The sequence below is a fragment of the Gopherus flavomarginatus genome, chromosome 4, assembly GCF_025201925.1.
Source record: "Gopherus flavomarginatus isolate rGopFla2 chromosome 4, rGopFla2.mat.asm, whole genome shotgun sequence".
In the NCBI taxonomy this organism is placed as follows: Eukaryota; Metazoa; Chordata; order Testudines; family Testudinidae; genus Gopherus; species Gopherus flavomarginatus.
Genome location: NC_066620.1, coordinates 96645038 through 96659383, shown reverse-complemented (window position 1 = coordinate 96659383; position 14346 = coordinate 96645038). Strand labels below are relative to the sequence as shown.

General features: G+C 40.0%; 1 protein-coding gene across 7 annotated transcripts in view; it reads right to left on the bottom strand.

The window, feature by feature from the left end:
* SERAC1 (serine active site containing 1) overlaps window positions 1-14346 on the bottom strand; it is a 52521-nt gene that overhangs the window by 3300 nt on the left and 34875 nt on the right. For 4 of the 7 annotated variants that reach the window (XM_050949599.1, XM_050949601.1, XM_050949602.1 and 1 more), the window contains 7 exons: window positions 13488-13650; window positions 9327-9477; window positions 7318-7459; window positions 4861-4961; window positions 2258-2355; window positions 1318-1500; window positions 683-826 (listed from right to left, as the gene is read on the bottom strand). In XM_050949599.1, the coding sequence (XP_050805556.1) occupies window positions 683-826; window positions 1318-1500; window positions 2258-2355; window positions 4861-4961; window positions 7318-7459; window positions 9327-9477; window positions 13488-13650 (982 nt within the window). Of the gene's footprint in view, window positions 1-682; window positions 850-1317; window positions 1501-2257; window positions 2356-4860; window positions 4962-7317; window positions 7460-9326; window positions 9478-13487; window positions 13651-14346 lie in introns of those variants that run through there. The other 3 variants (XR_007773888.1, XM_050949600.1, XM_050949604.1) reach the window with 3 other exon arrangements.

The window sequence follows — 14346 nt, the reverse complement described above, 5'->3', positions numbered from 1 at the left end:
ATTCTTTGTTTTTAGTGTAGTGGGTCTGTGTGAGAGACTGAGCATTGAACCAAATGGAGAATGTTGGCTATCTGCAGGGGCGGCTCTAGGCATTTAGCCGCCCCAAGCACGGCAGGCAGGCTGCCTTAAGCAGCTTGCCTGCGGAGGGTCCACTGGTCCCGGGCTCCCTGCAGGAGGTCTGCCGCAGCCGCGGGACTAGCGGACCCTCCGCGGGCAAGCCGCCGAAGGCAGCCTGCCTGCCGCCCTCGCGGCCACCAGCAGAGCACCCCCAGTGGCTTGCCGCCCCAAGCATGCGCTTGGCGTGCTGATGCCTGGAGCCGCCCCGGCCATGTGAACACCATGAGGTCTCTACTGTAAGAGTTTGACTGCAGTGATTTCCTCCACTTTTAAAATGAGGACCCTGTTAGATACATAACAACCACCTTTGCCACACTGCTCTAAAAGTAATATGCTCAGATTTGCACTGAATTCTCACTGATTTCAATAGGAGGGTTACATGTTTGTACTTAGAAATGTATCCAAGGTCAAAATCTGGTCAAAAGTTTAAACAAAAGGAACCATCAATGGTTTTTCAAACAGTATCTCCTATTTATTTATCTTTCCAGATATTTCTATTACAGTATCTGCATTGCCTATCCCCCTACATCAATATGCGAAAAAAGTAAATAACTAATTGACATACTGGCTGAGTCCACAGGTACCACATGAAGTTTTATCATGCTACCTATATGCGTTGGTAAGGTTTCTGCAAAACTCAAGACTGGAAATTTCTTATCCTTGGCAAATGAAAGAAAATCATCATTCAGTTCTTTAAGGGCAGGAGAATCTGAAGAAGGAGAAAAAGAAATACTGTATATTGTGTAAATTGTATTAACTCATTTTCAGAAAATAAAAAAAAACTTATCTACAATATTTTATCTTGTAAGAAATGCTTTGGTAAAATTATAACTCCAGTAAAAACAGCAGCACATCCATCGTAAGACCCTGTTTTCAGGGGTTTGACAGCAGCCTAGAATATGCCACGCTAACTTTGTCATTTAATCCTACACAGCCTGGGATTTGATTACAAGGTATGCTACAGAGGAGTCACATACTACATTATTACATTTCTGAACAGCCGAGACTTTTCTGTAAACTTGCCCACAGCTTTATCCTCTTCTACAAACAGTTAAGTACAGCAGTTATTCTGTCAATTTAACTGACAGTCTTAGAAAGATAAAAAGGGGTTTTGCTGTTTTTATCTTGCATTTTCAGATGGAGTGACAAAAATCATAAACAGATAAACTCCTATGCTAAATGGCTACAAAGTGAGCATACCTGTGCTGAGTTCCTTAACCTCCACAGAAGGAAAGAGAAGATATCTAGCATTCATTGAGTATTCAGCCAGCTGGGAGCCATGGTGAGGTACACTATAAAATATGATTCCTCGGGTGTTGTTTACAATTTTATCCATTTCTGGGTTCTTGGAAGCATCCACCAACATCTTTTTAACTAGAAGACCTGGCAACAAAAATATTAATTTATGCAGGGAACTAAATAACTGCGAGAATAATGTTCATATTACAATACATACAAATCAGACCATCATATTCTTTCCTCAACTAATTAGGTCTACTCTTCTACTTTGAAAAATATGTAAAAGTAGAAAATGATAATGAGGCAGGAAATGTAAACTGTTACTATTTGGTGTCAAATCCAATATTCCAAACTTACTTGGGTTTCCTTTAAACCCTACCAGTGATGTTCACTAAAGATCCATCATGGAGACAATTTAGCCTTCAGGTTCCCAATTACAATCTCAGCTAAATCATTCATTGATTCTGTGCCCTTCCCCAACATAGCACAAAGAGATAACAATATAGTTCATTAATAAATAAATAATTTGAGATATACCTATCTTATAGAACTGGAAGGGACCCTGAAAGGTCATTGAGTCCAGGCCCCTGCCTTCACTAGCAGGATCAAGTACTGATTTTGCCCCAGATCCCTAAGTGGCCCCCTCAAGGATTGAGCTCACAACGCTGGGTTTAGCAGGCCAATGCTCAAACCACTGAGCTATCCCTCCCCCCCAATAAATTGTTTATGCAATGCAGTATAGTTAATAAAGTTTTATATTTTTCAGATCACATTTTGCAAACTTTTGGGGTGATCAAGTTTGATCTGAAATGTGGTTGTTCAGGCTAATTTAACTACTCATTTTAAAGCATAATGGCCAATAATACATAGCTGATCTGTACAGCATAAGCAAAGTACTTACCCCCCATGCTATGTGATACCCATACCAGAGGTCTGTCTCCAACACCAGCAGCTCTAAGCTTGTTAAGAAGCTCATTGCTCCTATAAGCAATTGATTTCCTGCAGAAGAAAAAGAGAGATGCAAGGCAGAAGGCAAACATATTAAAGGGCAGTCTCATGCTGGAGTGGAGTTTCAGTACATCAGTATTATGAAAAGGGATTTAGGCAGATAACTCATGTTGGACCTGATCATGCAAGTTACTGAACACAATCAGCTATTACCAACTTCATTGGGAACTGAGGACACCAAACACCTTGTAGGACTGGGTCCACTAGGAACAACAGGAGCTCAGGAACAGAGATAACTAATATTTTCTAGAAGCACTGGTGTTTTCCTTTAGTTTTGGGCTTTAGGATTAGCTCTAAGTGTCTCGTTATGCTTTGGGATTTTAAACAGCTTGGTTTCCATATAAAAATATTTTTCTTTTCAAAGCATCAGAGTGTAATGAATTCTATTCTCTTTTGAAGCAAACAGTTTCTGACAAGCAAATACTTTGCTAAATTGTGCTTAAAGTATGGAACAACGCACTGAGAATGTTCAAGCTGAATCCAGGGCTCTGAACAAATAAGTCTGAGATATACCTATGATTTCTAAAATAATACCTACTGATACTTCGTTCTTCTATTACACCTTCCAGCCAATAATCTCAGAGTTAAGAGTGGTAAAGCATAATCGTCTCCATTTTGAAGATAGAGAAGCTGAGGTACAGAAAAGGTAAATGACTTGCCGAAGGTCAACAAGTCTGTAGCAGAGTAGGAATATCTACTGATTTCCAGTCCCATGCTTTGAACCATATCACCTCCCTTCCTCACAGCAGAAGTAAAGTTGAACACGGAGGACCATAGGACGAGATGAAAACTTGGAGAATTGAATGAGCAGCAGAAATATCAGGATACTGCGATATTACAGTGCAAAAATCTAAACAGCAGCCACATTTAAAAAGCCTTGTATAATCAATTTTCAGAATGGACGTTAAAGCTCACTCTGCTATAGTACCTGCGAAGAGAGATTCAAGTGTGTCTTTTCAACTGAACTAAACCTTTAAGACAGTTGCAAGGATTTGCTCCTTCTGAGAATCAGGTCCAAAATGGCATGTGGGATTTCATAGCTCCGTGGGACTGTTGTCCCACATGTTCATGACGCTTTAAACAACAGCACTATAAGCTCACTTTTAAAAGGTCAGCTAGCGTATCTATGAATAATAATACAAGGGTTATGATTCTACTGCTGCATCTTTCTTGATACACTTAAGGAATCCTCCTACATATCTTTTATTTTTCAGCACCCATATGGAACTGCAAAATGACCAAATATAGTATGCTCAGGTGATCTTTATTCTGAGGACAAAAATTACTATAATACACATTGAGAAATATATTTTTTCCTTTTTCTAACTCCTTTCCACTTCCATAACTCTGGTTGGACACAGTAAGAAACAGGAGTACCTGTCTACATGTATTTTTGCTGTTATTAAACTGTATTGTTTTGTTTCTACTCATTTCAAAAACGTGCGTGAGATGGTTATTGTTTCCCTAATGGAGTGGATTACATATGCTTCTTTTATTGGAATAATTGTATCAATTTGCTAAATACCAAGAAATAGAAGGAACAAGGAGTGGGGAGAGAAAACAATAAGAATTGTGCCCTCTAATTTTCTATACTGTGATTAAAGTTTTCCCCTACTATGTAATATAAATCCTTTGGGCCCTGATCCAGTAAAAACGTAATTTTAAGCACAGGAATAGTCCCCTAGTCATATCCTTGAGACTACTCACCTGCTTCAAATTGAGCTCATGCATAAATGTTTGTAGGACTGAGACCTAGGGCTTCCTCCAAAGTCCATTAAAGTCAATGGAGAGACTCCTGTTGACTTCAATGGGCTTTGGAACATACCCCTAGTCTGTTCTACTATTTTTTCCTTTTAGAAAACCCTGTTGAGTTGGAGGTGCTGTTGTTCAAATGAGACGTATAAACAGAAATCCTCATCACTTCTGGTCAATAAAGATCCCACACCACTTTTGGCAAACATGTCCTGACAAATACCAACTTGAGTTTCAGCTGAATATGGTCTCCTTTACTTCCTGTCCAAAACTATTATACAGCTATTATATTTTATCTGCCACAGAATGGTATCCTCTCTTTTCAGGGATTTATAACTCTTGAATAAAAGTGATCTCCAGGCCAAAACTAGGCATATAAAGTCTTAATCTGAAGATTGTTTTGTAGTGCACTGGAGAATTGTTTGTCTGAAGTTAAGAAATCCCCCACCCCACAAAGAATCTATTCAGGCCAGTCTCTAGAGTTCTTCACACATTTCTCCTTAATGCAAAGCTGAACGAACCACAAGAATTTAGAGAGACACCACAAGCACCTACTCAGGCAGTACGGAAGCACCTACTCAGTTGCTGAGGAACAGGTGGTAAGAAGTTTCTCCAAACCAAAATCTCCTCCACAGCAGCACATGACAGGAAAAATGAGATTACTTGTTCCTGACTATAAGATCCTATATATCAATAGTATAGCTTTCTCTCTCCTCCCTAAATTACATGCACTTCATTTGTTACCTGTGGTCCTCAATAGGGCACTTTGTTTTCCAATCACTCAGGTGGGTGTCATACTCCACAGATACAATTCTAAGCGAAGGACAGTCTGAGGCTAGCCAAGTCTAAAATACAAAATCAAAACAAAGGCACACACTTGAATTTACACGACACCAGTTGGTTCTCATACATCAACATCAAAACCAGCAATCTGCTGTAAGAATGATAGTTAATTAGAAAAATAATTAAAAAAAAACTTAATAAATGTAAAGTGCAGTTTTGGACAGAAAACTGACTGAAATATAAAAATGATACCCTTCTGAAAATATTTGCTGCTGGTGTTCCTTTAAGTCCTAGCTGCTTACTTTAAATGACAAAACAGTTTTTACTACTGTTAGCACATCACAAAGCCACCAAAGCTATGGGAGAGTAAGCTGGATTCTGTTTTGACTCATGCAATATTGACAAAAAAGTCCACTAAATTCTGATTGCAGAAACTATTATTGACAATGATTTAACAGGCAACTTGACTGTAAAGCTCTCAGGCTGTGTTTGCAGGACTGGCAGTTCAATAAATCACCTTTTGAGTTTAAAATGAAAGCTTTTCTTTAATCTTCCAAGTGCTTTACAAACCATGGCAAAGCTTCACAAAGCTGACTTCAGTGGATGAGAGCAGGGATGAAGACTGCCCATTAACATCCTCATAACACCTCTTTGAAGTGCCTGAGAATTAGGGCTTGTCTACACTGGCAATTAACAGCGCTGCAACTTTCTTGCTCAGGGGTGTGAAAAAACACCCCTCTGAGCGCAGCAAGTTGCAGCGCTGTAAAGCGCGAGTGTAAACAGTGCCCCAGTGCTGGGAGCTATGCCCCTCTTTGAGGTGTTTTTTTTTTTTTTTTTAAAGAGTGCTGGGCGAGTTTTTTTTTTTTTTCATAGATTCATTCATAGATTCTAGGACTGGAAGGGACTTTGAGAGGTCATCGAGTCCAGTCCTCTGCCCTTATGGCAGGACCAAATACTGTCCAGACTATCCCTGATAGACATTTATCTAACCTACTTTTAAATATCTCCAGAGATGGAGATTCTACAACCCCCCTAGGCAATTTATTCCAGAGTTTAACCACCCTGACAGTTAGGAACTTTTTCCTAATGTCCAACCTAAACCTCCCTTGCTGCAGTTTAAGACCATTGCTTCTTGCTCTATCCTTAGAGGCTAAGGTGAACAAGTTTTCTCCCTCCTCCTTATGACATCCGTTTAGATACCTGAAAACTGCTATCATGTCCCCTCTTTCAGTCTTCTCTTTTCCAAACTAAACAAACCCAATTCCTTCAGCCTTCCTTCACAGGTCAAGTTCTCAAGACCTTTAACCATTTTTGTTGCTCTTACCACACAAGGCACGTTAAAGCGCTGCCAGTGTAGACTAGCCCTTACTCTTTTATAGTCTGTAAAACAGGCATGCAGATTAAGGAAACCACCTAAAGCCACAAAGGGAGAGAGTGAGTGCCAGAGCTGGAATCGGTACTCAGGCTTCTGGCTCCCTCTCCTGTGTGACATGGAAAATCAATTAGATTAAAAATGGAACCCTGAACTACCATTTTTACAAAGTTACTTTTCTGATTACATTATGACATAAAATACATAACACCAAACAAAATTTCTTTAAGGCTCTTGTTACTGATTGACTGATAAAACTTCAACACTACAAAGCTTTAGTTAATCAGCAATCTGTTTCTTTATTAAAAAAAATATAGTATACATGAAAAAATCTGGAATTTTGTGGACTTTTTTGGTCTCTGAATAGCAAATAAAAAAGGCAAGGAGGGTGAACAGATATCTACTAGGCAACCAAATTCTACCCCAATCTAAGAGGAATAATAGAAAGATGTGGAGGATACTGCATCCTCTTTTATTGGAGGAAACAATTATATCAAAGAGGCTAACATTAGCTGGGAAATCCCACCCCAAGAACAATCTGTTCAGAAATGCAACTTGTTGACAAACATTTACTAGTAAGTAAGAAAAAGCTACTTGCAGAATCTGATTAGAAGTAATCTAGATTAAAACCAGGCCAGTTGCTAAAATTGTAAGAACGGTTATACTGGGTCAGACCAATAGTCCTTCTCGCCCAGTATCCTGTCTTCCGACAGTGGCCAATTTCAGGTGCTTCAGAGGGAATGAACAGAACAGGTAATCATCAAGTGATCCATCCCGTCGCACATTCCCAACTTCTGGCAAACAGAGGCTAGGGACACCATCCCTGGCCAATTTGGCTAATAGTCGTTGATTGACCTGTCCTCCATGAACTTATCTTGTTCTTTTTTTAACCCTGTTACAGTCTTGGCTTTCATGACATCCTCTGGCAAAGAGTTCCACAGTTTGACTGTGTGTTGTGTGATTTTATGTCTCTTCCATTTTCCTCCCCACAATGCTCACTGAAGAGGAAACAATAATCTGATTGGAATTAGTTTTTGTCTCCCTACCTTTGGCCAGCATTCACTGTAAACCTCTTCCCCTTCGAAAGCCTTTGCATCCAAAGGCTGATTAATGTCTTGTTGTCGCCAGGTTTTAAATGCTGCTCCCAAAAGACCATGAATAAAAAGGACGTCTGCTTTAATGGGCTGACTGATATTGGAAAGAATTTTAAAAAGAAGTAGGGTACATATTTTAATACATTAAAATCAACATTTACATAAGCCATTTCATCCTGAACCACCCCAAAGTGCTTTTTAAAAAATAAAACCTGCACAATATATCTATGTTACGGAGATCATCACACGCAGTATACACAATAAAATGTAAACTGAGGAACCACACAGAATACAGTGGGCTAGGGAAAGGGGAGGCAGTTCAGGTGGTCCATACAAGATAACATTAAATGCATCCAAGCTGTCTGCAATAGGACTGCTGCTATTGGAGGTATGCAGACCTGATAAGAGGCTAGTGCAGGGGTTAGCAACCTTTCGGAAGTGCTGTGCCGAGTCTTCATTTATTCACTCTAATTTAAGGTTTCACGTGCCGGTAATACATTTTAACATTTTTAGAAGGTCTCTTTCTCTAAGTCTATAATATGTAACTAAACTATTGCTGTATGTAAAGTAAATAAGTTTTTAAAAATGCTTAAGAAGTTTCTTTTAAAATTAAATTAAAATGCAGAGCCCTCCGGACCTGTGGCCAGGACCTGGGCAGTGCGAGTGCCACTGAAAATCAGCTCGCATGCCGCCTTCGGCACCTGTGCCATAGGTTGCCTACCCCTGGGCTACTGGCACATCAATGGATCACAAACAGATGAATTTTCAACTTATAAAATGGCTGGAAAACTGAATCAACACCATTCCCTTCATGCTGCATCCAAGGATCAAAGAAATTCCCATGGAATGTTCACCATGCCGGAACACTGTGAGTAATGCAATTATGTGATTTACTAAGGAACAAGGGGCGGGAAGGGGAACCTAAACCCATGACAATACCACTTACCCTGCAAGACACATGCAGGAATATTAAATAAGGGAGGAACCCATAGCCAATAAGGGAAGTACCCTGAGGCTCATTGCTGAATCTCACTGCTGCAATAAGAAAGTTTCCCTTTGCTAACTCCAATTTACACCCAAGAAACTGAAGGATAGAGGTATCCCTGGTACTACACTGAGGGACTGTAATAGATTTTGCCACTATCAAGGTGGCAGAGGGTATCTGTCCCTTCCAGACACCCAAAAGGAGCTGCTCACCAAGTGGGCCAAAGAGTATTTTACTGCTATGCATGGAGACAGTAAAATCTCTACAGATTTTGCAAGTGCAACTCAAAAATGAAACAACCTTTAAGATGATGCTTCATATACAGCACCATCTTAACTATGCCAGCACAGGGACGGTAATAGGAAATGGAACATCATAGTACCTTACCCTCTGTAATAAAAAATGCCAGTCTCTTTGCCCAATTACAATCCTAAATCAGGATTTCTATTCATATAATCCAACAGAACCTTCCATGTGGCCTGTGCAATGGCATTAATATAAGGAGCAGTTGCTGCTAGTTGACACCTGCTTCTCCTCATTTCCAGCTGCACAAGCACAATTAATTGTTTTACTAACAATACTCTAGGGGATTTCCTGCAACTAGTTTCCTGCATTTTTGTCAAATATTCCCTGCTTTCAAAAGAACAATTATCGATATGGTGCTAGCATCCCAACAGGGCTGAATTGCATGTGAAGCAATACCTTAAATGTGCATATACCAATTTTTGTAAATTTGTGTTTGTTTTTCCTTGTAACACTCACATTCTTTTCAGGGAGATATGACGAGGCTTTCTTTGAGTACTTCCTAGTGCCTTAACATTTGAGTTTAAGACATTTAAGTCCTACATTCCAGAAGGACAGGCACAGCAGACAGCATTGCTGTGCAGCAGCAACTTTACCTCCACCTTCACAAAGTTTTTTGTAAGTGAATAATAAAAGAAGTAGCATGTGGTACAGTAAGGACCCTCGTCTTTACCTGCTACGGTACTGTGGATGTAAAACATATACGCCATCTGGATACTTTTCCTGCACTGTCTCTCTGTCCAGATTAGCCAGGGCTCTGGATGCATGTGAAGACTGAATGACATGAGGAGACTTCATTGCTTCAGCTAGTATGGAAACCCAACCTAGTTTAAAAATAAAACAAAACACATCTCTCATTGGCTGTTAATTACTAAGAAACTATTATCTGAACTATGATTGCAGAATGGCTGTTTTCATTTGAAATGATGTTTGCCAAAATAATTGTAGGAGCATAAGAATTGCAATGCTAGAACAAACCCTATTTCAATTCAGGTATCTTGCCTCACAGTGTAGCCAGTGCTGGATGGTAGCACCTGTGTAATGCACTGAACTGTGCCAAAAATATTCCACAGTGACATGGTACGCAATTAATTTCTGACTCCAGCTGGTGATCAGTTTATGATCTGCAGGAAGAGCACACTCTCTCTCTCTCTCAAGAAGAAATGTGTGTACCCCCTTCAATTTCTCCCATCACCTAAAAGGAAGAGGGAGGAGGAAAGGAGCAAGGGAGTAAATCCCCAAATCCCTCAAGCAATCAAGATGGGAGAAAGGTAGATAAAATAAATGGTACCTCCCCAGTAGCCCAGTAGAATAAGAGCCCTCCAACATCTGATGGGAAGGGAGAAGAAAGGCCAAAGCGTGAATTATAGTGGGCAAAGAGACTGGCATTTTTTATTACAGAGGTTAAGGTACTATGATGTTCCCATTTCCTATTACCGTCCCTATGAGGGCATAGTACAATAGTACTAAGGGGGCATAGAACATAGTACAATAACAACCAGGAAAGAGTAGAGAAAAGACAGTCTTTCTCCTAGTAGCCCTTAGGGAAGAAGTTGTCAAGTATCAGAGGGATAGCCGTGTTAGTTGGGATCTGTAAAAGCAGCAAAGAATCCTGTGGCACCTTATAGACTAACAGACGTTTTGGAGCATGAGCTTTCGTGGGTGAATACCCACTACATCAGATGCATGTCACATGCATCTGACGAAGTGGGTATTTACCCACGAAAGCTGATGCTCCAAAACGTCTGTTAGTCTATAAGGTGCCACAGGATTCTTTGCTGCTATTAGGGAAGAAAAGGACCCCAGAAGTTAGGGCTGGGTGGACCACAGAGAGAAGAGACAGTTATCCCTGCTAACCAGCTAGCAGCCAGGAATGAAATGGAGGGTCTGCAAACTGATGCTTATTAGGAGAGTACAACCACTGTCTAATCCCAATTTTTAAAACCCTTGTATGTGAGGATTAAGTATTAGACACACCTTGGTCTCTATGATCCTAAATGTAGCCATGCTATTTACAATAAAAAAAAAAAAAGTACTGTTATTAAAGTGATGCTGTTAATAAAGCCATTCTCAAAGTGCTGTCCAACATGATTAAAATACAATCTCAGCTGCCTTTACAAAGATGAACAGCTATTTCCTAAAATAAAACTGATCTCATTAGACATCTCTGTGAAACTGCAGAGATTACTGAGAAATGTGAAGATTTTGAATGAAAGATTAAAGTGTTTAAAACAAAAATAATTCAAATATTTTTATACTTGTCTATTATAATTTTGAAAAATGAGATAAAACTCCACCCACAATAAAATTCAAAGAGATAAAACCAATAGAGCATTTAAAGTACAGAATTTAAATATGATAGAGAAAGATAATAAATATGGAGCCAACATCTGAAATTAAAATAAAAGCCTTACGCAAGGAGAGAGAAACAGAGACAACTGTCCAAGTTGAGCCACTTCAATACCCTAGAGTCCTATTACAGGTGAAGAGGTTGGGAAAGCAGCAAAGAGTCCTGTGGCACCTTATAGACTAACAGACGTTTTGGAGCATGAGCTTTCGTGGGTGAATACCCACTTCGTCAGATGCAGATAGTTGCATCTGACGAAGTGGGTATTCACCCACGAAAGCTCATGCTCCAAAACGTCTGTTAGTCAATAAGGTGCCACAGGACTCTTTGCTGCTTTTACAGATCCAGACTAACACGGCTACTCCTCTGATACTTGAGGTTGGGAAAGAAAGAGTTAAGAAAGAACGTTGGAGTCTACTGAACAAGGAAGAAAATTCTGAGGTACAATTTTGCACTTAAAAGATTGAGGGGTTTTCTTAAGCAGTTTTGCTTCTGTAACTGTTTCCCATCAAGGTTTTGTGCACAAAAGTGCATTTCAACAACCAAAGTTGAAAGAAGATTGCTTGTATCATTGGTCATACTCATGATATGGATCTTTGGAGCTAGGGTGCATGTGGGGAGAACTGAAATAGAGCAGGAAGATAAGCAAAGTAAGAGGTGAGAAGTAATGGAAACAGGTCAAATCAGGAGGCTGTTACTGTGCTTGTTAAATCATACCTACAAAATCCTGCATAACCCCTATTGCTACTGGCTAAAGGAATTTTTGAGACCAACTATAAAGCCAACTTCATAGAGAAAATCTGGACACACTTTGAAGAAAGAACTGTCTTGTGGTGGCAAACTTGAAAAAGGAGAGAAAATACAATTTGCTTGGCCAGCATCATTCTGAATTCCCCCACCAATTATAGATACTGGAGTCTAAATAAGAGCTTTCTTCTGCCCAACCCAGCTTCTCCTTCTGCTGGATTCTACACTGAAGTCCAGATCACAGGGACTACGGTCGCAGAGTTTGTTACCAGCAATATGACTGAAATGTCACAGATTCAGGATTAGTAATTCACAGCAGAAATAAGGAGAAGGAATGGATGAGCTGCATATGTCACCTGTTTGAAAACAAATACCTTTCAGAATTAGTGAAAATTATGAAAGACAGACAGGAATGTAAATCGATTTTAGAAGTAGGGTATATTTCAAAGGTTTACAAAAAATGAAAGTCCTTAAGAGAACATTATCAAATAATCTTTTTCTACTTTTCTGTATTATAATAGCAAAAAAATGGCAAAAATAGTTTGTTTAAAATATCATTTAAACTGAACTTTTCTGAAGGGTCAAAAAAACATTGAGCTAAGGATACCCCCTCAGAGAGCCCAACATGAGCCAATACCTCTTCTACCATTTCCTTTCCTCTTCTTCCTGTGCTGGAAGTCCTAACATGGGAAGACAGAACCAGTGGCCTCACAGGCCTCTTTTTCTTATCCACTCTAGTAAGCATTTTATGGGGACAAACAGGTATACTTCTTCCCAGTTCTGGACTGCCAACCCTGTAGCTCTTCTACGGAGTTCTCCTTAAAATTTAGTACATCCCTTGAAATGTATGCTACAGAGAGCATTAAAGGATTGTGACATCTCTTTCTCCATTCTCAGGGACTGACGGGCGGCTCCAGGCACCAGCATAGCAAGCGCATGCCTGGGGCAGCAAGCCGCAGGGGGGGCGGACTGCCGGTTGCTGTGAGGGCAGCAGTCAGGCAGCTTTTCGCGGCGTTTCTGCAGGAGGTCTGCCAGTCCTGCGGCTTTGGCAGCGGGCACGCCGAAGGCGCAGGACCAGCAGATCATCCGCAGAAACGCTGCCGAAGGCCACCTGACTGCTGTGCTTGGGGTGGCAAAAAATACAGCTGCCCCTGGGGATTGAGCAGGGATTCTCATAGAAATAGAAGGAAGAATTTCACAACATAAAGAATTCCACAATCCCCAGGTGCATGCTGGGACACAAACTCCAAAGAGAGCCTGTTAAAAGAGGCAGAGTAGCAATACCAAGTAGAAGTTACTAGATCTACTTCAAAATGAGGAAATTGATGGACTGGCCTGTTCACTCCAGACGGCAGAGGAAAAGACCTACTTGGCCTCCTTACAAGAAGAAATCACAGCCAGTAAGGAAATCTAGGAACTATTGGGTGGATAAAGTTCGTGATGAGGAGCCCCAGCAGATTCATAAAAATATCCCAATTCTGATGTTTAGATGAACTAAGCCCAAATTCTGAACCTTCATCAATGATTTATAATGATTCTGACTGTAGGGATGAAGCACATTGGCTGGACAGAGTAGGTAAGTTTGCAGTAACACTGACCATGCTACTTTGGTCTGTAAACCAATAGGACTTCTGGCTCCAGCACTACTGATCCCATGTATTTTACAAAACTACTAAATTCACTTACAAATTTAGAATATAAATATTGCATCAAGATTGCTTAAATTTGCGTTCTTTTTACCTGCACGTACTATGGATGAATGAAGACGTTCATCCAAAGCCATATTTCCAATGATGCGAATTATGTTCCTTTGTATTTTCGCAGAATCATTACGAAGCTGGTATATCCTCTGTAGTAGCTGCAGACCTCCATTTGCTTCAATTTTATCACAATGAGTAGAAACCTAGCATTTTACAGTAAATTCAGTGATACTAAGTGAAAGTCGTGCCAACATCCAAATCTACAAAAGCTTCCTGAGCTCTCAGTACATTCAGTCTCCATTAAAGCTACTAAATATTATATCCACATCATATGAAGAAAATCTTTCTTAATCTAGGATTTGTTTTTATGTTATGCTTAAATCTTTCAGTTTAACAATTTAAGAAACTATAAGAACTATGAAATACTTATTTTATTGAATGCCACGAACTCAGAAAGGGAGTAAAAAATTTTAGCATGCGAACTGCACAATCATTACAACTTGACAGCCCAATATTGGGAAGGGGCTGAGCACTTCCACTTTTCTCCCACTGAAGTTAATGGGACCTGAGGGTGCTTTACACTTGCAGGATCAGATCCTAAGCCCACAATTCTCCATAACACAACTGCCCACTTTTTCTAAAGCATCGTGTAAGCTGGGGCCACTTATTCTGCACACCTACCTGCTAGAACACTCTCCTATAATCTTTTTTCATTCAAAAAGGTAACATTATTCTAAACAGTGTTTCTGTCATTACAGATCTTCATGGCAGCAACAGAAATCAATGTAGGCAGATGGCTGCACATTTATGAGCCATACTGTGGACCATTGCTGTTGAATAGATGCTGGTGACATGAAAGTTTCTTTTATAGTGCTGAATGCTGTGCTATGGCTGAGTAA